At 34.7% G+C, this 26,687-nt stretch overlaps 1 protein-coding gene across 4 annotated transcripts in view; it reads right to left on the minus strand.

Moving 5' to 3' along the window:
- Positions 1-26,687, minus strand: part of DNAH7 (dynein axonemal heavy chain 7) — a 350,205-nt gene that overhangs the window by 48,412 nt on the left and 275,106 nt on the right. For all 4 annotated transcript variants that reach the window (XM_079132564.1, XM_079132563.1, XM_079132565.1 and 1 more), the window contains 4 exons: positions 9,459-9,592; positions 7,962-8,297; positions 2,280-2,406; positions 729-923 (listed from right to left, as the gene is read on the minus strand). In XM_079132564.1, the coding sequence (XP_078988690.1) occupies positions 729-923; positions 2,280-2,406; positions 7,962-8,297; positions 9,459-9,592 (792 nt within the window). The remainder of the gene's footprint in view (positions 1-728; positions 924-2,279; positions 2,407-7,961; positions 8,298-9,458; positions 9,593-26,687) is intronic.

Here is a 26,687-nt window from a genome sequence, read left to right on the forward strand (position 1 = left end):
TCAAAAGAATAGAAACAAAGGAAGAGAAAAAAAATAACTGGGAATTAGAAAATACTAGTTCATGTGCTAAAGAAAAACTGAGGAAAAGCAGTAATTGCTACATATCCCAGAATGGAAACTGTTTTTGGCATGTGTCATATGACTCTCATTAGCAAGACCCCCATCTTAAGAAAATATTTTTAAACTATTAGGTCTCCTTTTCCTCAAATGACAAGGAATATATATTCTGCATACAGATTATATAAACAACAGTTAGTTTTGAGGGTGATGGGAGAGCTTTGTTTTTTTGAAGTGGTTGTTTTGCTATGTTGCCCTGGCTGATCTCAAATTCACGGGCTCAAGTGATCCCCCACCTCAGCCTCCTGAGTAACTGGGACTACCTGTGTGTGCCACCACAGCCAGCATGTATGATAAAATTTCAATTCATCTGCTATTATGATGGCCAAAATTGAAACTGATAATGAATAAAAACTTGGCATGGAAATGCAACCAAAATATTTTAAGGACATGTAGCTCCTTTGCATTTCCATACATTTCTAAGTCTGAATAGAAGTTGAAATAGAACCATTGACTTAGAAGGTGAGGATAATATAAATCAAAGCTTGTATTTTAACATCTATCCCGTTGTTTAAAGCTTATTTAAATCTTGCTTTTATGCAAAGATAAGTTATTTAACATTATTTTCTCCATTTAAAAACTATGAAATAAGCAAAAGGGTTAAAACATACCAAACTATCATATACTCTTTTCCATCCATCCTTTAAACGCATAAACTCTTTACGAATTGCTTTGAAAGAAGGCAAGTCATCTAATCGACATATCTCATCCCAGGACTTTTGAGGGAGCCATGTACAAGGGTTGGTATGAGGATTATCCAGTCCAATGCCACCAGTTAGCAGAAATCTCCACTCGGCTTTATTGATCTTTAGAAAACAAAGCAACACTAATGAATTCATCACACATTAGTTTACAACCATTTTAAAAGACTTGAGTATTTATTTACAAGTTTCAGATATAGTCCCAATGAAATTCTGTAGCTTCACATAGCTCATTATTTAGCCAGAAGAAACCAAAGTATCCATGATAAAGAGTTTTCAGAATAGTTCCATTTTAAATAACAATTTTTCAATTGTTTTTTTTCCCCAGAACTAATTTAAACATGAAAATCTGAATGTATCTTATTATCATATTTGTCCTTTCAAATGATCGCTTAGAGTCCTATAGGTCTATAAATTGTAGAAAGGTAGAAAACTATCGATCTGCCGTGTTTTCAGTTATTTTCCACAAAATATACCAAGTTACTAGAAAACTAGCAAGAAATGCAAAGAATATGGGCTAGGGTTGTAGCTTAGTGGTAGAGTGTTTGCCTAGCATGTGTAGGGCACTGAGTTCAAGCCTCAGCACCACATTAAATAAATAAAATAAAAGTATTGTGTTCATCTACAACTAAAAATATTTAAAAAAAAGAAATGCAAAGAATAAAGCCATTACTCTCTGAGAATTCAACCAATATATTACCATATGAAATCAATAAATCTTGAACATAAAACAGTGACTTTATACTTCTTTTCCATTTTAAAAAGTGCTTCATCTTTCAAATGAATAGATTTAAAAGATAACAAAAATTTATGTAAGATATTTTTAAGTCCAAATGGTTAGATTTGACTAACTTGCATGAGATCTTAAAAATATTGTTATTTAACTGTGGATTGGGAAGAGGGGAGTGAGGAGAGGGAAAGGGGTAGAGGGAGGGAAAGATGGCGGAATGAGATTGACATCATTAACCTAAGTACTTGTATGATTATATTAATGGTATGACTCTACATCATGTACAACCAGAGAAATAAATAGTTGTGCTCCATTCGTACACAATGAATCAAATGCATTCAGCTGTCATGTATAACTAATTAGAACAAATAAAAACTTTTAAAAAATGTTGAAGGAAAAAAATATTGCCATTTACCCTATTATCTGGTAAAAATACTTAAACATATGTAGTAAATTTATATGCATTTTTATGTAGAATTCTAACAGAAACAGGTTTATTTTAAAGTAAAACATAAAAATTTAAGTGATACGAACATAATGAACTGTGTTTAATTTATATTTCACCTCTGTGAGTAAACTATCTTGTTGTAATGCCTTGCTTTAAATAAAAATTACCATCATTTAAAACTACCTACAATCTTTTCATATATATTCCCATACAAATTGGTAAATTAATAAACCAGTGTTAATATTATGGTGTTTTTGTTCTTACGGACTAAAACAGTACTGACCACGTTGTTATGGATCAGTAGATTCACAGTTAGACAAAAGGAGAAGAGCAGCTTGTCCTTTTCAAAGAGGGACCGGCAGACATTAACATATAGTGAGTAAGTGAAGTGATCCTTGAGAATCTGTAGCCTGAGGAGTCCATGGAAAAGTGAATAAATAAAAATACAGTACACTTAAAAAAAAAAAAAACTCTTAAAAAAACCCATTATAAGCCATTTAGATGTATGTTCTTTTAATAAACTTTCTGGTCTATTAACCCCAAGAATCAAGGATCTTCAGCAAGTACATGAATTTAAGAGTCAGGCAGTGTAGAAACACCTTAGCAGAATTGTATTTTACTGCCAACTGATTTTTTTTTTTTTAATTTCATCTTCCTTTTGGAAAAAAGTCAGTGCATGTCATATTAATCTATTACATTAGTGGGCTATTTTTAACTACAAAGCATTTCTGGGGGTAAAGTATGACCTTGATAATACAGATACTTTGAAATATTTTATAATCAATGCTAAATAAACACAATAAATTAATTAATAAATCATTGCTGTTAATTAAATAAATTAACAGCAACATTACTGTTATTTATGATATTCTGTTCATAAATCCATAAAATTATTATTTTATTATTTATGACACTGTTCATAAATCCATAAAATCCAGAGAGATCACAACTTGATTATGTTTTTTTATTAGCCATAGAGACAAAACATGGATATATGATAATTACAATATTCCTGAATAAAAACTGATAGCTATGTGTGATCTCTATTCATAATAATTCTTAACATCAATATGGCACTTTATGTGTTTTAACTTACTTGTCACAGTAAATAAATTATTATTGAAATCAAAGTAAAATATTTTTATTACATAAACTATAAAAATCATAATAGGAAAGAATAGATATCTGAAAATATTTATAAGGAGCTAATGACTAATATGAATTAATGACCTAAACTTTCTAAGAAGATCAATTTATCTGAAGGAAAAATCAACATACTTTGATTATGAATAAGCAAAATTATATTGGTATTTCTTAAAGTGTTCACACACACAAAAAAAATTACTGCTAAAACCAGAACTTATTTTCATATAATACCCTACACTGTTACTCGCCCTCACTATTTTCTTTTTCATTTTTCCTTACCTACCTATTTTCTTATTTATTTCTCCACCTGCCAGCATTCCCATAAAAAAGATGACAACAAATTAATAAAACAAATTATGCACCTATCTTATTTCTAGCTGAGAACTCTGAAAAAGGGTTTGGTGGAGAAGGCCCTAAAAATAGTTGTGGAAATACAGTTGAATTCTTATTCCTGTTCCTATGGTTATGCTAACAGGCCTTTTCAAGCATGGCATTTAATTTGTCTCACCTGGAACAGTATAATTAGTACAGGTAACTCAGATTTGGTCTTTCTAGAATAAAATAAAAATCTCTCCACCCTAAGACATATTTCCTCTTGTAGATGGGGAGATCAAAGGGAAATTATGAAGGTCAGTCATTCTAGAAATTCAACTTCAATATTTCTAGTGATGAAGTGCAGATTAAAATATGATACTTTAATAACTTAAAATATTCTATTGGGAAAATATTAAAAATAATCATTCAATGCTGGGAGTGATAGCATTCCTGTTTCTCTGATAGAACTGTGTATTTCAATTACTTTCCAATAAAGGAATTTATATTTTCTGAATACATTGAATTAATTTGTCCTAATTTTGGAATTTTAGCCTAATGATGTGGATGTTTATATTTACTGCAGCATTATATACAGTACAAAAACTGGAGACTACCTACAAGTCTTAAAGAAAATTATGGTACATTCATAAAATGGTATATTGTGCAGTTACTAAAAATGTTTCAGAAGACTATTTAATAACATGGAAAATTTATTTTGATAGAAGTGGAAGGAAAAGAAAAAACTGTGTGTGCACTTTGTGTGTGTCTATGTAGAGCGAGAGAGAGGTCTCAGTTTGGTCCCTAACAACAAAATTGTATCCTAGTTATATTTTTGTTTCTGTTTTTTTTTTTTTATTGCTAACTATTTCTTCTGCTACTTAAATTCTAATGTACAAAGTTTTTAAAATAACAGATAATTCAAATTATTTATGGAAATTTCATGGTATCTACCATAATAGTCATATTATTTTGTGTCATACTTAAATAATCATTATGAGTAACAACCACCAGAAAGCAGACAAAATAAAATACATTTATATACCTGAGTAAATGAAAATGAGAGATAACTTTGGGCTAATATTAAGATTCTGAAACAATCCGTAGGCTAGTATTAATGGTCATATTCTCTCTGAGCTTTTGGTATAGCTATGTTCCAAAAAATGGCTATAATCCAGCAGTTATCCAATATTTATCAATGATTGGCAGATAAATCATTCCTATAAAAACTCTCTCTTTAATTTTTGATCTGGCAGCTAGTTTCTTAATAGAAAACTTTTATTTTCCTGAAAAAAGGAAGGATGGGGATTAAACAGGACTGTCTAAAGAGTCTCTCTTGGTATGGCTGCTTTGGGATACTGTTCTGCAGAACTGTCTGCAAGGGAACACACCCATGTCCTTTGATCATGGGTTCCATGCCTGGGTATGTACCTACCCACGCAGGAGAATGCTCAAGGCAACAAAGCTTAAAACAGACTTAAACTAGAAGTAAATGTCCTCAAAGTAGAATGGATAAATACTTCCGGGTATAATTTTAGGATAAACAAAAATTTAAAATTTAAAAATTTAATTCTCTGGTTAGTAATGAGATTCCCCTCCCCTCCTTTGTTGTAAAGCACCTTCAATTGTAATTATTTTCTCGCCTCTTTGAAAAATGTCCATGAATCCTCTAGAAAGCCGGTCGGGCCTTTGTCGGCTTTACAACTTTGAAATATAAACATACTGCGGAAGGGCAGGACCCAACTTCACTGGGCATCTTGCTTCAAGTTGCAAAACTACCTGTAGTCATATCGATATGAAAAGTGTGTCTTGCCTCTACATAAAGCTAACTTGCTAACACAAATGGTCACCTCAATTAGCAAGAAGAGTTAGGATGAACTGAGTGTGACATTATGAGTCTTATCTGCTTGGCTAGCAATAAGGGGGTAAAATGTCTTTCTGTCTTCACAGTCTCTCTGTGGAGTGATGTGCCTGTGATGTGCATCACATTCTGGTTTAATGCTCATTCAGCAATAAAGCTGTTTTCTTTGTGGAGAGAATTGCTGGGTCAGGAGAAGATTTAGATTTTAATTACATTTCTCCAGCAAGAGTCACACAATGGAGAACTATTTAACAATGAATGAGAATAAAACACTGCACTGTACACAACAATATGCGTGACTATCACAAACATGATATTGAGTGCAAAATGACAGACACAGAAGAGCACACGCAGTGAGCCCAACTATATGAAGTTCTAAAACAACCAAGACTAATGTCCAGTGCTGGGAGTTGGGACAGCGGTTACCTGGGGAGAGGGAAGTCAGTGGCTAGAAGGGGACCAGGGAGGAGTTCCTGGGCTATTGATAATGTTCAGTGTCTTGAGCTGGGTGCTGGTTTACAGGTACACTCACTTTTGAAAATTTGTTGAGTAAATACTTCTGATTTCTAAACATTTCCATAGGTCCATTAATACTTCAGTCAATGTTTTAAAATATAATTTCTTTATTTAGTACTTGGTTCCAGAATTATCCTTTAGATTTTCTAGAGTCATGCATATGATTTTCATTATTTCTAAATTAAAGGATCTAAATTAAAGAATTCAAGGAGTTTGACTGCAAAGAAAATGCCACATTAATTTTCTAGATTTTATCCAAATCTTTTATCTGAGTAAAAGGAGTTGGTTTCCTTTAACTCTTAAAGGGATCAATCATAGTTATAAAGAAAAAGATGCCATATCTTGGATGAGCTTTAATTTGATAAAAACAAGAATAAATAAAGGAACAAGAGCTATTTTAAAACTACAGACTTGGCCAGGTGTGGTGGCACATGGCTATAATCCCATGACTCAGGAGGCTGAGGCCGGAGGATGGCAAGTTTGAGGACAGCCTCAGTAACTTAGCAAGGCTCTAAGCAACTTAGTAAAAGTGTGCCTCAAATTTTAAAAATAAAATAAAAAGGGTTGGGGATGTAGCTCAGTGATTAAGCATCCCTGGATTCAATCCCAGTATCCTCCCCCTCCCTCTAAAAAAAGCATAGACTTGTTCTAATTTTTAAATCTTATACAAAGACATTTCTTTAAATGGCAAACCAAGCCTTCTTTAGGCTCCTGTGAATAGTCAGGGTTTAAACTAATTAGAGGATAACATTCTGGTGGTTATTGTTGTAACCAAGGTTGAAATTAAGAATCCCAGTGAAAGTCAGAACATCATTTACTATATGGCTACAATGTAATTAGCACTGTAGTAAAGACTGGGAATTTTTTAAATCCTTGGGGAGTCTACTGTGAAAACCAGACATGCATGCTTAATTAAATAACTTATAATGCAATGCAAATAGCCAGGAACTTTTAAAAGAAAAGCTTGTTTTCTTTTTTACAGTAATCCTTGCTAAATTTGAATATTTCAGGAACTGGAAGAAATAAAGAATAATCTAAACATTTTCAAGTATCATTATGTTAAAATGAACCTGAAACTATTATCATGCATTTATTCCTGAGAAATAACTCCCTTTTTCTCTTCTCTTTGTCATGAGATTTTTTTTGCCAAGTTCAAGATGCCAGCTGTACACCTTTATTAGTTTAATATGCAAACTTGAAGAGTAATGAATGATTCTGACATAAAAAAATTGTTCAATCTGAGCACTCAAAATTTCAGATCTCTACCATGATAAATGAAAGAAATTCTATTCAGATTTAAATGAGATTAGCACTTATGATTTCTAAAAAATAATTATTTACTGTGAGTGGTAAGTATTCAATTGAGTTTCCCTTGTGGGTCTGAACAGCAAAGAAACTGACTACCTAGGTTTATAATGATCAAGAAGTTTAAAATTGGCAAAAGTAGTAATTTTTTTTTCAAAAAATAATGTCATGTTGGACTCTATTTAAAACATGTGTTAATGCCAAACTAAAAATTAACTAATTGATAACAAGTCAAATAAATTTTGCTCTATCATACATTTATTATTAAGATCTTAATTCCTCTACTTATTTTAATAGCCATTATAATAGTATTATAATAATATTTTTATTATACAAAATAAGGTATATTCTACTGATAAGAATAACATAAAAAAGCTCTGAAAAAAAGAAGCTCTAATTATCACAAATAATCATAATAAGATTTGGGTTTTTTTACCTTGGTACCTGACAAATTATAGATGTATGAATTAAAATGTGAAAAGCAACTTTTGGAAGGCAAGCTCAAAGAGAGTAGGAGTCATGTATTTTGGGGGATATTAATGACTCTTTCCATGCCCTCAATCATTGAAATATTTTGCAAGTGAAAAATAGAGGTAAATGTTTCTAGTTCTATGGTTGTATTATAAACCTATATCTCTGTAAAAATTTTCTTGATGAACTAAATTTGGACACATCTGTTCAATTTCTAATTCTCAAATTAATATCTGTACAGTAGTTGACCAAGTTCATTTTAGGTAAGAGTCCTGCACCATTCTGAAACAACAATGAAAGTCGCAAATCACTACTTTTCACTCCTTAGTATCAATTAGGATTTCTTTTACATACCTTTTTGCTAAGTGCTCTGATTTCTCTGAATTTTCAATAGACAGGATGAAAAGGTTAATAAACCAGGTCAGTGAATATTGGTACATGGGCTCAATGTTGGCCAAATCAGCAATAGAAAAAAACAGGATGGAGGAATGGACCGCGATGGGACGATAGCCCAGGCGGGTGGCATCAATCTTCTTCTCTGTCTCTTCAGCTACTTCCTGCTTTTGAGAAATCTCGTTAGCCAAAGCCTTGGAGGAAGACAATATCTTAATAGCAGTTTCATCTTCTAATATATTGCCTTCTGAAGATGAAAGAACTTCTAAAATCTTGTCTTCTATTTCTTTTAACTGCCTGGAATAAAGCACAGTTTTCTCAAAAGAAAAAGAAATCATCCAAAAACACTTCACATATATGTTCTTTTATAAGACACAAAGAGCTTGTAACCTAAAGAAATGTATCACTTTGTGACAAATATCTGTAATGGAGATGTTGTATAATTAATGTCTTATCTTGCAAAATGTCACAGTGATGAGACTTCCTGCTCCAGTTCCCTCTCTAATCATTTATGTGGGTACCTAGAGAGATGTATGGCTAGCAACCTACTCTGCCATCAAGTAGCTCACAGCTCAGAGTGAACAGGAAGTATCCCTTCATTTATTTTTGAAATTCTTCATGACTTACATAGCTTTACCCTTTCTACCTATGATATAGATAGGAGCAGAAAGTGGGATTCAACACACTCATGCATATTGTGCTCTAGTGTAACATGCTCAGTTACATGAGGGATATCAATACTTTCACTCTAAAACTTTGTTGAAGAGGTGAAAATGTGTTGCCTTGATGTGTGCCAGGCCTTCTAACTCTCCTAACATCTCAGAACTTGCGTGTAAAGATACATTTAGTAATTCCTTATATTTAAATTTTTCCCATTTCGTGTACCTGATATGTTAACAAAATAAATCTTTAACATGTACTTAATTCATTCTAAGTTATCTCGAGATAAGAATAGTTTTATCAATGATATGAGATCTCCATTTCTTTTGATGGGAGGTAGAGCAGAATGGCCATTCTGGAGAGTCCTTTGTTCAAATATAATTATATCTACAATGATGGCCTGGTAATTGTAATCTTTGGTATAGTGTGTGTGTTAAAAAATTATCATATGGTATAGTATTATTTTTAATGATGGGGATTAGGAGGCAAACTGGGTGTCTGTCCCAGAAAAGTGATGGGTAAAATGTGTGTGGGTGCTCACTATGGGCTTAGGGGACAATGGACAAGATCTGTACTTGACAACATGGATGGATCTTAAAAATTAAAAAAAAAAAATCAAGTCTGACTTCAAATATTAAGGACCAGAAAACAATACACATTTGTGCAACAAAACATAATGCAAATATTAAAGACATTAGAATGTCTATGGGGAAATGTAAATACTTAAAAATAATAATGTACCATACTGGATTTGGGGATTAAAAAAAGAAAGAATAGTTGTTTTATGACTGTTAAAACCTTTTGTTTTCAGCTCCTTGCAAAATCAAAGCTTGCTTTTCTTCTTCAAGATCTGGTCTTTCTCGTGCCACCACAATGCCCAGAAGCTGATCCTGCATTCCTTCTGGAGTTATCATGAAGTTTAACAACGTTACCTAGGAGTAAAACAGTGTAAGTGAAAAATGCATTAGTATTTCTATTGAGAAAGCCTCTGCTTAATATGCCTCAAGTTTTGATCACAAAAGATTATGTTTACTGCAGTCATACATGTGGAAGTGTAATTAGTAGAGAATATAATCAAAGAAATAGAAAAGCCTGATTGTTGGATTAAAAACCTCTCAAAAGTTTGTCATAGTCAGAAGTATAATACGCCAAAGAATTTGTTTGGTGGCCACTTTATTTTCATTTCATATTAGTCTGATTTCTGACAACTCTAATACTAAAATTAGAATCAGTTTGGAAGTAATCCTTTATTTCGGCAGGACTAGCTGTTTTACTTTTTAAGGATCCTAGTGGTGTCAAAAGCAAAGGAAAATTTATGAAGTGAAATGAGGGGAGAAAAGCAATACTTATTACTTGTCATGAGCAAAATATTTTTACAATATGATAATCAGCCTCTATTGTGCACTCAGAAATTAACATGTTAATGATGTCCATCAAGAGTCTGTCTGTCAGCTGGGAGTGGTGGCGCACACCTGTAATCCCAGCAGCTCTGTAGGCTTAAGGCAGAGGATTCAAGTTCAAAGCCAGTCTCAGCAATTTAGCAAGGCCCTAAACAACTTAGTGAGACCCTGTCTCAAAATAAAAAATAAAAAGGGCCAAGGATAGCAGTATAAAAAAAAATAAAAAATCTGTCTGCTAACACACCTGCTTAATTCAGGTACCTAATTGCTCTTATAGGCAGATCTCTCTTGTTGCACATCTTAACATTTTTCCTCTCCTGGTTCTTTCCCATAAACATGTAAACATGGTCAGGTATCTCTTTTATTTAAAAAAAAAAATCAAATAAATCATTCTATTGTTCCTACAATCCCTTCCAGCCCTGGAATGATTCTCTCTCTCTCTCTCTCTCTCTCTCTCTCTCTCTCTCTCTCTCTCTCTCTCTCTGCTTCACAACTACACTTAATGAAAATGCTATTTGTATATGTTTCATGTCTCTACCTCATTTCATTATTCGGCCCTCTAAAATCTGCTTCCTTCTCTGTCTCTGTGTACCCACAAATACACACAACAATAAGCAACAATGACTTTCTGGTTGTAGTCACAATGAAGCCATAAGTCAATGAACACTTGCTTGAGCTTGGCTTCTGGCAAAATCCTCCCTTTATTGTTTTTCATGTACCTGGCAGTCCGCCTGCCCATGTGTGTTAAGGTATGCACCTGTGTCTTACTCCCTTTCATGTGTCTGTTGTCTGAATAACAATGAGCTGATTGTGGAATCCCATACATACCAACTATGAAATGCCTCTGTGCACTTCAATGTTTGCTCTACTTTATACCCTTCCTCTTGTCATCCACCAAATCAACTCCTGTTCATCTGCTAAGGTGCAGATGGAGTATTCTCTCTTCTTGGACACTTTTCCACACCATGTGTTCTAGCCCTACCCGAGCTACTTTCTGTTCTTCTTCACTGGGGTCCTGGCTCCTCTATAGCACACAATATACTGGATGCAATCATGAGGTTACTCATCTCTCCCCCAGACTAGAGTAAAAATAGTTTTACCATGGGGATCATCTCTTTTTGACCTCCTGGCTCTGCTGACTGGCAAAAAGCAATACTCCCTACAAACTTACTGAATGAACAATCAGAATGTTGGTATTCCTATTCATGGAGTTGCTTTCTACTACTTCAGTTTCTTAAAATTTGCATCTGACAATTATTCTGTTCTGCCACAAGAAGAATAAGGTACAGTCTGGCCCTTGCACTTCAGGAGTTTTGGATTAGTTGGATAAACAGAAGTACAAATAACATCCAGTGAGTGAGTGCCACATCATTTCCTACCACTTGACACGGTTCTGTTGGAGTAGAGGATTCAACACTTGACATGGTTCTGTTGAAAGATCATCCTCCCTCTTGAGGCCATAGGCAAGGCATGTCTCCATGTGCAGTTGCTTTTAATACTAATAATCAATATATCCTTAGATTCAGATTATAGAGAATATTGAGGAGATTTCATGGTGCTGGGACACAAAATAACATACAATAAAATTTAATATTAATACATATACTTACATGAAATTATAAATAAGCAATTATGATTTGCTAAAATTTGTAAGGAGCCTGTGATTTCTTTAGTATACAAATTGTCTAAAAGTTATATATAGGTATAAGAGGATGTATACCTCTGAGCTTTGATGTGGTGTTTGGTCTTCATTGCTTTCTTAGTGTTTATGATTAAGTTTAAGGATATTTTTCCCACTTAATAAAAAAAAAAAAGCAGGTTGATCATAAGTGCAATTTGTATTCTTCCTACGTCTAGTTCTTTAAAGCTCAAAATAGAGTTTTAGTCTGCCATTGAGTACATGAAATAGAATAAATATTAACTATAAGCTGATTCCTCTATTCTGTTAGTAATAACAAAACCTTTCCACTCTTAATAACTAACATTAGAGCTCTTGGAAAGGGTAACTTCTATAGGACTTCATGACGTATTCTTTCAGGGAAGTTAAAACTAATTGGAGCACGGTGCCCTCTACCTTGCTGGGAACTGGTTTTTTTTTTTTTTTTTTTTTTAAGCTATCATACAATAAGAACATGTTTCTTGAATAAGCTTGAAGCCAGAATTGGGGACAAGCAGTGAGTGTAGAAATAGGGGATCCCGTCAGATTGGGGAAATGGGGGTCATGAAAGCCATCTGCCTCTGGAAGTTGGAGACCGCCCCTGGGAGAATGGAATGTCAAGGATCTCCATTATTTACCATTGATTACCAAATATACCTGCCCTTGTCAAGGACGCAGGCGAGGAGCTGCTAATTAATGCCCTCTGGGCCCTTGCCTGGCTGAATCATTTTGGCCCTCTCCCTGCCCATTCGCTTCTCACTTTGTGCATCTCACCTGCAAAACCAGGCCTAGTCACAGGCAGGAAGGAGAGATAAGAGGGGAGAGAACTGGAGAACAAAAGAGATGTTAGGCTATAAAAGATGTAGGGTGTGCTTGCTTCTTGGGATTCTAGAACATCAGCCATGAGAAGTCTGTATTATTAACTTTAAATAAAACCTGCTTAATATGCTTGCCTTGGCATGCTTCTCTGGTGTTCAAACTTCAACATTAGAGGAAGCAGAACTCAACACTGGTTAACGGCGGTATCATTAGGATTAGTAAGACAGGCATTTTCTGTCACGTGTACCTGAGTATTCAACATTCATAAGCATCATCCTTCTTACCCTTAAAAATACTGCGTTTTAGTAATTACCACAAACAACCAGATGCAACTCAGTATTTGTTCAAACTTTCATTATTTCACTAATGAAAATAAATTTCTTCCTAGGAAGTACCCTCCTAAACTCAGATAATAGCACTGAATCCTATAGCAGTCATTTTGTCCAAAAATTTGTCGTCGTTGTCGTTGTTGTTTTATTTTGGTACTGAGTATTGAACCCCAGAGCATTCTGCCACTGTACTACATTCCCAGCTCATTTAACTTTTTATTTTGAAACAGGGTCTTGCTAGGTTGCTGAGTTTGGGCTCAAACTTGTGATCCTCCTGCCTCAATCTCCCTAGACACTGGGATTATAAGCAAAGGCCACCATGCCCTGCTTCAAAAGTTTTAAATATATTTCATATCACAACTTACGTACATTGTGTAGGTGCTAAATATTGTCATTTGTCATTTTTGCAAACCTAAATCTGAGGGTTTTTTTAAATTATAAATTTAAAACAGGAGAATTAGAAGAGAAAGAACAACAACAAATTCCACTAGGCAAACTACCTACTTGTCTCAGGTTATGATTAACCAAATAAAATACACGCAGCTTATTAGAAGGATTATTTGCTTAGCCCACATGTTTTTCCTTTTGTTTTATTCCATTCAAGGCTCTGCTAATCTAGGAAGCACCTTGTGTGGATTAGAAAAAGAAGACTTCTTCCTACTGACAGCCCCATACTAGGCCAACTAAAGCACTCGGTTAGACTTCAGCCCTCTTCAGCTCTTTGTGTTACATACAAAATGCACAACTACAGAAGCAGCCACCTTCTTTCCCCCAAGGATGAGCAATTTCCCTAGCAGTAGGAGGGTTAAAAAACAAAAGAAAAGAAACAACAACAAGGGTCAAAAATAATGTTGTCTTTGAACTCTTTAGCACCTCTGACGGTTTTGCCTGGTTTGCAATGTTGGCATTGCCAAAGCACAAAGGTTTTCCTTTCTTTCAAACTGAAAATAGATAATGCTGTTACTGATGTTGCTGTTCTATTTTGGGTCTGTCTTTTCATCTGTCTATCCCAGCTGCAGCTACTGGGTGGCAGACATTGTGTTTCCCTGTCTTTCCTTATAAGAGAATATTTCTTCTTTAGAAAAAGTATAATTTTGGTTTTGTAAGGAAGTTTCCTACCTGGGGTCAGTAAGAGTAAAATAGCTTCTGGCAGCGCCCTAGAAAGGTGATTCCCTTTTCCTATCCAAACCCAGGCACCTGCTCTGTGGTGGTGCTTTCTAGGTTAAATTTTTTCTCTCATTTGTGCCATGGCAGGTCTTGAATGCCACTAGGTATGGGTTACATGAACATAATCACAGATTTAGATGAAATAATTAGAAATTCTTGAAACTGAGCAATTTGGAAAACATTAACTGTTACATAATTCTCTACTCCTTCGGTATTTAATCATGGAAAAAATCATAATTAAAGTTTTTAAGAGATTCTTTTTCCTATTGGCATGAAAAACCATGCAGCACAGGTTACATTTGCTTTAATCCAAAAACTATAGGCACAGTATTAACAAAATGCATGTTTTATAACTTTTACTTCACTGCATTCAAAAACAAAGTATTCATTCCTATTCCATTAATGTTGCATTTTTTGAAATTGTTTTTTCAATCTATCCATTTGTTCACATAAATATTTAAAATCATACAAATATGGTGTTATAAGTTTACTTTTATTTAGATTCAAAATACTAAGGCAGCATGACACCATCCCTTGGGTGTTTTTGAAAGCAAAGGGTATATAAAGGATCCTAAAAATTAGAATCAAGAGGAAGTATTCTCGTTTGTAAATGAAAGCAAGTAACTGCCTCCCTATGTTTTTTAATCCCTGTTTAATCAATCCCAGCAATTAAAAATAATGAAGCAATAAGACACTCTAGGGATCTTAAGGATTTCAATAGTGAATCATAGATCAGTTTCTTTCCTACAGCGTTTTATGACTTCTACCATAACCAGCTATTAGTGAACAAAGAATTGCTTATGTTATGTTGGGTGATCTTTTCATAAATTTTACTGGAAAGTAAAAAGTGCTTTCCCTGTTATTTATTTAAATTTTTTTTCTAACACAGCTTTGGAATTTATCTTTTCCTCTTTGACTTCATTCTTTTTCACTTATATTTAAAAGTTAAATAGAAATGCTGGTGTTAACATTCATATAACATTGTCCACTGGACCATATTCTATAAGCATTTTATATAAATTAGTCTTCACATGAGCCTGCCTGAGATACAAACTTTTATTATTCCCATTTTACAGATGAAGGAATTCAGGCACAGAGAATTAAGTGACATGTCCCAAATCACACAACTGTAGAGTGATAGAGCAGGATTTCAAATCCATTTTTTTATTACGTTGGATATATTCTCTCCTAATAAGTAAATAGATAACAGATTTTTTAGGTGTCTAGATAATATACTGTATTTTAATTAATTAAAAAGAATGGTCAAGAATTTCCATATTTAACTTTCTGTTTTTCAAATAGAGCTCAAGGGTCCCCAGACCTTCCCCAGTCTTCCTGGCCTCCTGAATGTGCAGTGCCTCCTGAATGTGCAGTGCGTCCTTCACTCTGAGCTCTCAGGAGTTCCCCTATTTCTTCCTGTTCACACACCACACTTTGCATACACATTGCTGTTTATAGCATAAACCTCTGGAGGGCAGGCATCAAGCTTATCGTCTTGGAGGGAATAGATCATGCCATCTTAGCCCTTCCTCTGCTTCTCTGCACTGCCTGCTTTAATTTAAATATTCCCAATAAGGAGGAACATCTGAACTCTGGATAAATCTGGCTTCTATAAGTTGACTTTCCAAATATGAATCAATTTTTCTTTTCTTTAACTTTATTTGTTGTTTTTAGATATACATGACAGTAGGGTGTATTCTGACATATTATATATTAATGGAGTAAAACTCATTGCAATTAGGATCCCATTCTTGTGGTTATACATGATTTGGAGTTACACTGGTCATATATTCATATATAAGCATAGGAAAGATATGTCTGATTCATTCTACTGTCTTTCCTATTGCCATCCTACCCTCCTTCCCTTCATTCCCCTTTTTCTAATCTAATGAGCTTCTATACTTCCCCTCCCTTGTTATGGGTTAGCATCCACATATCAGAGAAATTGTTTGGCCTTTGATTTTGGGGGGACTGTCCTATTTCACTTAGCATGATAACCTCCGGTTCCATCCATCTACTGGCAAATGCCCTGATTTCATTCTTCTTTATGGCTGAGCGGTATTCCATTATGTATATATACCACATCTTCTTTTTTTTTTTGAATGTTTTTTAAAATTTATTTTAATTGAAAATCATAAATTTACATAAGGCAATGTTGTTTGATTCATTTTGTTATTTTTTTCCCTTCCCCCCTCCCCTCCCACCCCTCTTTTCCCTCTATACATTCCTTTCTTCCTCATTCTTACCACCCTCCTTATCCCTAACCTTAAACCTAACCCTAACCCTAACACTAACCCCTCCTACCCCCCCCATATGTCCTCCATCCACTTATCAGCGAGATCATTCGTCCTTTAGTTTTTTGAGATTGGCTTATCTCACTTAGCCTGATATCCTCCAATTTCATCCATTTGCCTGCGAATGCCATAATTTTGTCATTCCTCATGGCGGAGTAATGTTCCATTGTATATATATGCCACAGTTTCTTTATCCATTCATCAACTGAAGGGCATCTGGGTTGGTTCCACAATCTGGCTATAGTGAATTGAGCAGCTATGAACATTGGTGTGGCTGTATCTCTGTAGCATGCTGATTTTAAGTCCTTTGGGTATAGGCCAAGGAGTGGGATAGCTGGGTCAAATGGTGCTTCCATTCCATGCTTTCTGAGGAATCTCCATACTGCTTTCCAGAGTGGCTGCACTAATTTGCAACCCCACCAGCAATGTATGAGTGTACCTTTTTCTCCACATCCTCGCCAACACCTATTGTTGCTTGTGTTCTTGATAATCGCCATTCTAATTGGGGTGAGATGAAATCTTAGGGTAGTTTTGATTTGCATTTCTCTTATTACTAGAGATGTTGAACATTTTTTCATGTATCTGTTGATTGCTTGTAGATCTTCTGTGAAGTCTCTTCATTTCCTTAGCCCATTTGTTGATTGGATTGTTTGTATTCTTGGTATAGAGTTTTTTGAGTTCTTCATAGATTCGGGAAAATAGCGCTCTATCTGAAGTATGAGTGGCAAAGATATTCTCCCACTCCGTAGGCTCTCTCTTTACATTACTGATAGTTTCCTTTGCCGAGAGAAAGCTTTTTAGTTTGAATCTATCCCAGTGGTTGATTCTAGCTTTTATTTATCGTGCTATGGGAGTCCTAAGGATGTCTGATCCTAAGCCAACAAGTTGAAGGTTTGGACCTACTTTTTCTTCTATAAGATGCAGGGTCTCTGGTCTGATTCCGAGGTCCTTGATCCATTTTGAGTTGAGTTTTGTGCAGGGTGAGAGATATGGATTTAGTTTCATTCTGTTGCATATGGATTTCCAGTTTTCCCAGCACCATTTGTTGAAGAGGCTATCTTTTCTCCATTGAATATTTTTGGCACCTTTGTCTAGTATGAGAAAATTGTATTTATTTGGGTTTGTGTCCATGTCCTCTATTCTGTACCATTGATCTACCTGTCTATTTTGGTACCAATACCATGCCGTTTTTGTTACTATTGCTTTGTAATAGAGTTGAAGATCTGGTATTGCGATACCCGCTGCTTTGCTCTTTCTACTGAGGATTGCTTTAGCTATTCTGGGTTTCTTATTCTTCCAGATGAATTTCATAATTGCTTGCTCTATTTCTGTAAGGTACACCATTGGGATTTTAATTGGAATTGCATTGAATCTGTATAGCACTTTTGGTAGTATGGCCAATTTGACAATAATAATTCTGCCTATCCAAGAACATGGGAGATCTTTCCATCTTCTAAGGTTTTCTTTAATTTTTTTCTTTAGTGTTCTGTAGTTCTCATTGTAGAGGTCTTTCACCTCTTTTGTGAGATTGATTCCCAAGTATTTTATTTTTTTCGAGGCTATTGTGAATGGGGTAGTTTTCCTAATTTCTCTTTCTGAAGATTCATCACTTATGTATAAGAATGCATTGGATTTATGAGCATTGATCTTGTAACCTGCTACTTTACTGAATTCACTTATGAGTTCTAAGAGTTTTCTGGTGGAATTTCCAGTTTCCTCTAAATATATAATCATGTCATCAGCGAACAGGGATAGTTTGAGTTCTTCTTTTCCAATTCGTATCCCTTTAATTTCTTTGGTTTGTCTAATTGCTCTGGCTAGAGTCTCAAGAATGATATTGAATAGAAGTGGTGAAAGAGGGCATCCCTGCCTTGTTCCAGTTTTTAGGGGGAATGCTTTCAGTTTTTCACTATTTAGAATGATATTGGCCATGGTCTTAGCGTAGATGGCCTTTACAATGTTAAGGAATGTTCCCACTACCCCAATTTTCTCTAGTGTTTTGAGCATGAAGGGATGCTGTATTTTATTGAATGCTTTTTCTGCATCTATTGAAATAATCATGTGATTTTTAACTTTTAGTCTGTTGATATGGTGAATGACATTTATTGATTTCCAGATGTTGAACCAACCTTGCATCCCTGGGATAAAACCCACTTGATTGTGGTGCACTATCTTTTTAATATATTTTTCTATGCGATTTGCTAAAATTTTGTTGAGAATTTTTGCATCAATGTTCATTAAGGATATTGGTCTGAAATTTTCTTTCCTTGATGTGTCGCTGTCTGGTTTAGGTATAAGGGTGCTACTGGCTTCATAGAATGAGTTTGGGAGGGTTCCCTCCTCTTCTCTTTTATGGAATACTTTGAGAAGTATTGGAATGAGCTCTTCTTTAAAGGTTTTATAGAACTCGGCTGAGAATCCATCTGGTCCTGGACTTTTCTTTGTTGGTAGGCTTTTGATGACCTCTTCTATTTCATTGCTTGAAATTGATTTATTTAAGTTGTGTATGTCTTCCTCGTTCAGTTTAAGTAATTCATATGTCTCTAGAAACTTGTTGATGCCTTCGAGGTTTTCTGTTTTGTTGGAGTATAGATTTTCAAAATAGCTTCTAATAATGTTTTGTATTTCACTCGTGTCTGTTGTGATATTTCCTTGTTCATTCCGAATTTTAGTAATTTGAGTTTTCTCCCTCTTTCTCTTTGTTAGTGTGGCTAAGGGTTTATCAATTTTGTTTATTTTTTCAAAGAACCAACTGTTTATTTTGTTAATTTTTCTGATTGTTTCTTTTGTTTCAATTTAGTTGATTTTGGCTCTGAGTTTAACTATTTCCTCTCTTCTACTACTTTTGGTGTTGGTCTGCTCTTCTTTTTCTAGGGCTTTGAGCTGTAGTGTTAAGTCGTTTATTTGTTGATTTCTACTTCTTCTGTTGAATGCGCCCCATGAAATAAATCTTCCTCTAAGTACTGCTTTCATTGTGTCCCAGAGATTTTGATATGATGTTTTTGTTCTCATTTACTTCTAAGAATTTTTTTGTTTCCCTCCTGATGTCTTCTGTTATCCATTCATCATATAATAGTGTATTATTTAATCTCCAGGTATTGGAGAAGTTTCTGTTTTTTATTCTGTCATTTATTTCTCATTTCAATCCATTATGATCTGATAGAGTACAAGGTAGTATCTCTATCTTCTTGTATTTGCTAACAGTAGCTTTGTGGCATAAGACATGGTCTATTTTAGAGAAGGATCCATGTGCTGCTGAGAAGAAAGTGTATTCGTTCTTTGTTGGATGGTATATTCTATATAAGTCCGTCAAGTCTAAATTGTTGATTGTGTTATTGAGATCTATGGTTTCTTTATTCAATTTTTGTTTGGACGATCTATCCAGTGGTGAGAGAGGTGTGTTAAAATCGTCTAGTATTATTGTGTTGTGGTCTATTTGATTTCTGGAATTGAGAAGGAGTTGTTTGACATACATGGATGAGCCAAGGTTCGGGGCATAGATATTTATGATTGTTATGTCTTGCTGATTTATGCTTCCCTTAAGCAGTATGTACTATCCTTCTTTATCCCTTCTGACTAGTTTTGGCTTGAAGTCTACATTATCTGAAATGAGGATGGATACTCCAGCTTTTTTGCTGTGTCCGTGTGCATGGTATATTTTTCCCATCCTTTCACCTTTAGTCTGTGGGTATCTGTTTCTATGAGATGAGTCTGTTGCAGGCAGCAAATTGTTGGATTTTTCTTTTTAATCCATTCTGCCAGTCTATGTCTTTTGATTGATGAGTTCAGGCCATTAACCTTTAGGCTAGTTCCTCCCGCTGCTGATTTGCATTGTTTTTTTTTTCATCTCTTCCTCATGGAATATTTTGTTGAGAATGTTCTGCAATGCTGGCTTTCTTTTTGTAAATTCCTTTAGCTTTTGTTTATCATGGAAGGATCTTATTTCATCGTCAAATCTGAAAGTAAGTTTTGCTGGATATAAGATTCTTGGTTGGCATCCATTTTCTTTCAGGGTTTGGTAAATGTTGTTCCAGGCCCTTCTAGCTTTTAGGGACTGGATTGGAAAATCTGCTGATATTCTTATTGGTTTCCCCCTGAATGTAATTTGATTCTTTTGTCTCATGGCCTTTAAAATTCTGTCTTTGTTTTGTATGTTAGGTATTTTCATAATAATGTGCCTTGGTGTGGGTCTGTTGTAATTTTGTATATTTGGAGTCCTATAAGCCTCTTGTACTTGGTTTTCCATTTCATTCTTCAGATTTGGAAAATTTTCTGATATTATTTCATTGAATAAATTTTTCATTCCTTTGGTTTGTTTCTCTAAGCCTTCCTCAATCCCAATAATTCTTAAATTTGGCCTCTTCATGATATCCCATAATTCTTGTAGATTATGTTCGTGATTTCTTATCATCTTTTCTGTTTGGTCAACTTTGTTTTCAAGATTAAATATTTTGTCTTCAATATCTGAGGTTCTGTCTTCCAGGTGTTCTATCCTATTGGTTATGCTTTCTATGGAGTTTTTAACTTGGTTTATTGTTTCCTTCATTTCAAGGATTTCTGTTTGGTTTTTCTTCAATATGCCTAACTCTTTATTGAAATGATCTCTTGCTTCCCATATTTGCTCCTTTAACTGTTGATTGGTGCGATCATTTAATGCCTGCATTTGCTCTTTCATCTCCTCCTTTGCTTCCCTGATTGTTTTAATTATGTACATTCTGAACTCCCTTTCTGACATTTCTTCTGCTGTGCTGTCATTGGGTTTTATTGATATAGTATCTAGGTTTGTTTGGGACATTTTCTTCCCTTGTTTTCTCATATTGGTCAGATGTCAGTGGGACTTTGTGATATTGCAGAATTCTTCTATTTGCTTATAGTGTCCCTGTAGATTTCCAGTGTATCACTTTCCTGCCTTCAGTAGCCTGAAGTCTTGGAGTAACTTGATAATGCAGTGCTTCCAAGGAAAGCTGCCCCTAGCCCGCTACTGGTTCCAGGACTTGGAGCTGGCTCTGTGTGGAAAGGCTTTCACTGGGGGGCCTGCTCTGAGAAGCTAGCCTGGAAAGGCGCTTTCCGCTGGAGGGGGCTGGGCTGCGGGCTGCTTGGGGAAGTCCCTGGCTGCCCTGTCCTGGTCCCTGAAGCAACCTGCGGCAGGAACTCGCCGTCCTGGTTCAGGGACTTGATGCTTGGTTCTGTGCAGAAAGGCTCTCACTGGGGGGCCTGCTCCGAGATGCTGGAGAATCTGGCCCTGTGGGAGGAGCCCACCGCTGGAGTGCGCAGAGCTGCCTCCACATCTTCTTAATCCATTCACCTGTTTAAGGGCACCAAGGTTGATTCCACAGCTTGGCTATTGTGAATTGAGCTGCTAAACATTGATGTGACTGTGGCTGCATCACTGTAGTGTGTTGCTTTTAAGTCCTTTGGGTATTTACCTAAGAATGGGATAACTGTCAAATGGTTCCATTCCAAGTTGTCTGAGGAATCTCCACACTGCTTTCCAGAGTGGTTGCACCAATTTGAAGTCCCACCAGCAATGTATGAGTGAACCTTTCTCCCCACATCCTTGCCAACATTTATTGTTACTTGTCTTCTTGATAATTGCCATTCTGACTGGACTGAGATGAAATCTCAGTGAAGGTTTAATTTGTATTTCTCTAATTGATAGAGATGTTGAAAATTTTTTCATATAATTGTTGACCATTCATATTTCTTCTTCTGTGAATTAACTGTTCAGTCCATTGCCCATTTATTAATTGGGGTATTTGGGTTTTTTGGTGTTAGGTTTTTTGACTACTTTATATATCCTGGAGATGAATGCTCTCTCTGAGGTGCAGGTGGTAAAGATTTCTACCATTCTGTAGGTTCTCTGTTCATGTCTTGATTGTTTCCTTTGTGTTGAAGAAGCTTTTCACCACATCCCATTTATTGATTCTTGATTTTACTTCTTGTGCTGTAGCAGTATTATTGAGGAAGTCCATTCCTGAGCCCACATGATGGAGAATTCGTCCTACTTTATCTTCTAGTAGGCACAGGGTCTCTGGTCTAAGTCTTTGATCCACTTTGAGTTGAGTTTTGTGCAGGGTGAGGTATAAGAGTTCAATTTCAATCTATGACCTGGGTTTCCAGTTTTCCCAGCATCATTTATGGAAGAGGCTCTCTTTTCTCCAAGATATGTTTATGGCGCCTTATCTAGTATAACTATTTTTATGGGTATGTCTCTGAATTCTGTTCTGTTCCACTGGTCTTCATGTCTGTTTTTGTGCCAATTCCTTGCTGTTTTTGTTACTATAGTTCTGTAGTGTAATTTAAGGTCTGGGGTTGTGATGATGCCTTCTTCACTTTTCTCACTAAGATTGTTTTGGGTATTCTGGGCCTCTTATTTTTCCAAATGAATTTTATGACTGCTTTTTTTTTTTTTAATCTGAAGAGAAACAGAATTGGAATTTTAATGGAATTGCAATTAAACCGGTATATTGCTTTTGGTAATATGTCCATTTTGACCATATTAATTCTTCCTATCCAAAGAACATAGGAGATCTTTCCATTTTCTAAGGTATTCTTCAATTTCTCTCTTTGGTGTTCTGAAGTTTTAATTGTGCGAGTCTTTTATCTCTTTTGTTAGATTGATTCCCAAGGTTTTTTTTTTTTGGGGGGGGGGGCTATTGTGAATGGGATAATTTTCCTGATTTCTCTTTCAACTGATTAATCATTGGTGTATAGGAACACAATTGATTTCATATCCTACTAATTAATTAATTTTATATCCTGCTACTTATCTGAATTCATTTATGAGTTCAAGAAGCTTCCTTGTGGAGTTTTTTTTTTTTTTTTTGTCTCTCTATATATAATCATGTCATTGGAAAATAGGAATAATTTGAACTCTTCTTTTCCTATTTGTATCACTTTAATTTCTATCTTTTGTCTAATTGCTCTGGCTACAGTTTTAAGGACTATTGAATAGGAGTGGTAAAGGAGGGCATCCTTGTCTTTTTCCAGTTTTTAGAGGGAATGCTTTCACTTTTTCTACATTTAGAATGATGCTGACCTTGGGTTTTAGAATGTTGAGGTATGTTCCTACTAGCCCTAGTTTTTCTAGTGTTTTGAACATGAATGGGTGCTGAATTTTGTCAAATGCTTTTTCTGCATCTATTGAGATAATCATGTGGTTCTTGTCTTTAAGTCTATTGATGTAGTGAATAACATTTATTGATTTCTGTATGTTGAAACAACCTTGCATCCCTGGAATTAACCACATGATTATGGCTCACTATATTTTTAATATGTTTTTGTTTGTGATTTGCCAGGATTTTATCAAGAATTTTTACATCTATGTTCAATAGGGTTATTGATCTGAAATTTTCTTTCCTTGTGTCTTTGTCTTATTTTGGTATCAGGGTGATACTAGCCTCATAAAATGAGTTTGGAAGGGTTCCCTCCTTTCTTATTTCATGGAATAATTTGAGGAGGATTGGTGTAAGTTCCTCTTTGAAGGTCTGGTAGAACTTGGCTGAGAATTTGTGTGGTTCTGGGCTTTTCTTTGTTGGTAGGTTTTGATGGCTTCATCATCTTTTGATGACTTGAAATTGATCTGTTTAAACTTTCTGTGTCTTCCTGTCTTGAATTGCATAGGTCATATGTCACTAGAAATTTGTCGATGTCTTCGTGATTTTTTATTTCAGTGGAGTATAGATTTTCAAAGTAGCTTCTGATTATTGTCTGTATTTCAATAGGGTTTCATGGTGATATTTTCTTTCTCATAATGAATTTTAGTGATTTGAGTCTTCTCTTATTTTCTCATTAGCTTGGCTAAGGGTTTACTGATGTTTTTATTTTTTCAAACAACCAACTTTTTGTTTTGTATATTTTTTGAATTTCATTTTTGTTGTTGTTTTTTCAATATCATTGATTTTGGGTCTGATTTTAATTATTTCCTGTCTTCTACTGCTTTGAAGACAAGATAAGTGTTGATTTGCTGTTCTTTTTGTAGGGCTTTGAGATGTAACGTTGGGTTATTTATTTGGTGATTTTCTGTTCTTCTAAAAAGTGCATTCAGTATAGTGAATTTTCTTCTTAGAATTACCTTCATAATGTCCCAGAGATTTTCATAAGTTGTGTGCAGATTCTCATTTACCTCTATGTATTTTTTTACTTTACCTCTAATTTCCTCTACTATTCATTGTGGTCATTCAATATTGTATTATTTAGTCTCCAGGTGTTAGAGCAGTTTCTATTTTTTATTTTGTTGCTGATTTCTAATTTTATTCCATTATGATCTGATAGAATGCGAGGTATTATCTCATTTTTTGTATTTGTTAAGAGCTACTTTATGGCCTAAGATATGGTCTACGTGCTGCTAAGAAGAAAGTGTATTTAGTCTTTGATGGATGAAATATTCTATATATGTCTGTTACGTTTTAATTATTAATTGCATTTGTTAGTTCTATAGCATCTTTATTTAGTTTTTGTTAGGAGAATCTATCTAGTGATGAGAGAGGCATGTTAAAGTCACCCAGTATTATTGTGTTGTAGTCTATTTGAGTCTTGAAATTGAGAGGAATTTGTTTGACATATGTAGTACTCCACTGTTGGGCATAAATATTTGTGATTGTTATGTCTTATTGATGAATAATTCCCTTAAGCAGTATGAAAAGTCCTTCTTTGTCCCTTCTGATTAACTTTGGCTTGAAGTCCACATTATCTGATCTGAGGATAGAAACCCCTGCTTGTTTATGAGATCCATGTGAATGGTATTTTTTTTTTCATATCCTTTTACCTTCAGTTTGTGGATGCCTTTGCCTATGAGGATATTCTTTTGGAGACACAATTATCAGGTCTTGTATTTTAATCCAATCTGCCTGTCTATGCCTTTTGATTGATAAGTTTAGGTCATTTACATTCAATGTTATTATTGACATATGATTTTTATTCCATCATTTAAATTTATATCTGGTTTTTAATTTGAATTAGTTTCTCCTTTGCTGACTATTCTAGTATAGTTCCTCCCTTTGCTGGGTTTCACTTTATTTTTCATTTCTTCTTCATGAAATATTCTGAGTATGTTTTATAGAGCAGGCTTTCTAGCAGTGAATTCTTTTAGTTCTTGTTTATCATGGAAGGGTTTCATTTCATCTTCAAATCTGAAGTTTAATTTTGCTGGGTATAGTATTTTTGACTGGCATCCATTTTTTTTTCAGAGCTTGATATATATTATTCCAAGACTCCTGGCTTTGAGGGTCTGGGTTGAGATATCAGTTGACATCTCAACTGGTTTCTTCTAAATGTTACCTGTTGCTTCTCTGTGGTGGACTCTAAAATTCTATCCTTATTCTGTATGTTAGGCATTTTCATAATAATGTGCCTTGGGGTGGGTCTGTTGTAATTTTGTATATGTGGGGTCTTGTAAGCCTCCCATAATTGTTTTTCCATTTCATTCTTAAGGTTTGGAAAATTTTCTGATATTATTTCATTGAAAAGATTGTGCATTCCTTTGGTTTATATCTCTGAGTCTTCATATGTCTCAATAAATCTTAAAATTTGGTCTTTTCATATTATCCCATATTTCTTGGAAGTTCTGTTCATGGTCTCTTAACAGCTTTTCCCCATGGTCAACTTTATTTTCTAGATTATAAATTTTGTCTTCATTGCCTGAGACTGTGTATTCCACTGCTTGAGTTCTGGGTAATCTAGCTAGGAGATATGCTGCCTCATTCTAATCTACCACCTTGACCCTCCCCTGAATCAATATTAATGTTATCTCCAGTATGCCTTTGTAAATGAAAGCCACCCTTCATTTACTTACTCACCCCACAAACATTTATTGAGTACCAACCAGCACTCAGAATTAGGAATAAAAGCCAGAATAAGGTGTAGTACCTAGTCCTCCAGGAGCTCAGCTACAGATCAACATCTCAAGTCTTTTTAGTTATTGAATAAAACTTTAACTACACTCCTTAGAGAAATTTTTAGTATTTTAAAAGAACAGAGATTGAAATCAGTTCTTTTAAGTAATTATATAAAATCATATACCAGCAACCTTAACCTGAGAAAGAATGGAGTTCTATTCCTAAATTCCAGTTACAATAATTAGCATATTTATCATTTATTACAAAGAAAGAATGTGAACATATGTCATTTACTTTTAACAATGAAAATCTAAGGATAATATCAGTTGTAGAAATTAGATTCTGATTTTTTTTTTCATAGCATAGCGAAGACTTTTATTACATGCACACACAAAAGCAACATTTGAAATTATTATAGTAATCTCAGGAAATTAAAAAAAAAGACAAAATCCAATTTTTTTTTAGGAAGACCTGTTCCTCTTATGGTTAAGGAGAAAAATATAGTCACTAATTGTAAAAACTGAT

The sequence above is a fragment of the Sciurus vulgaris genome (assembly GCF_902686455.1).
Source record: "Sciurus vulgaris genome assembly, chromosome: 3".
Taxonomy (NCBI): Eukaryota; Metazoa; Chordata; class Mammalia; order Rodentia; family Sciuridae; genus Sciurus; species Sciurus vulgaris.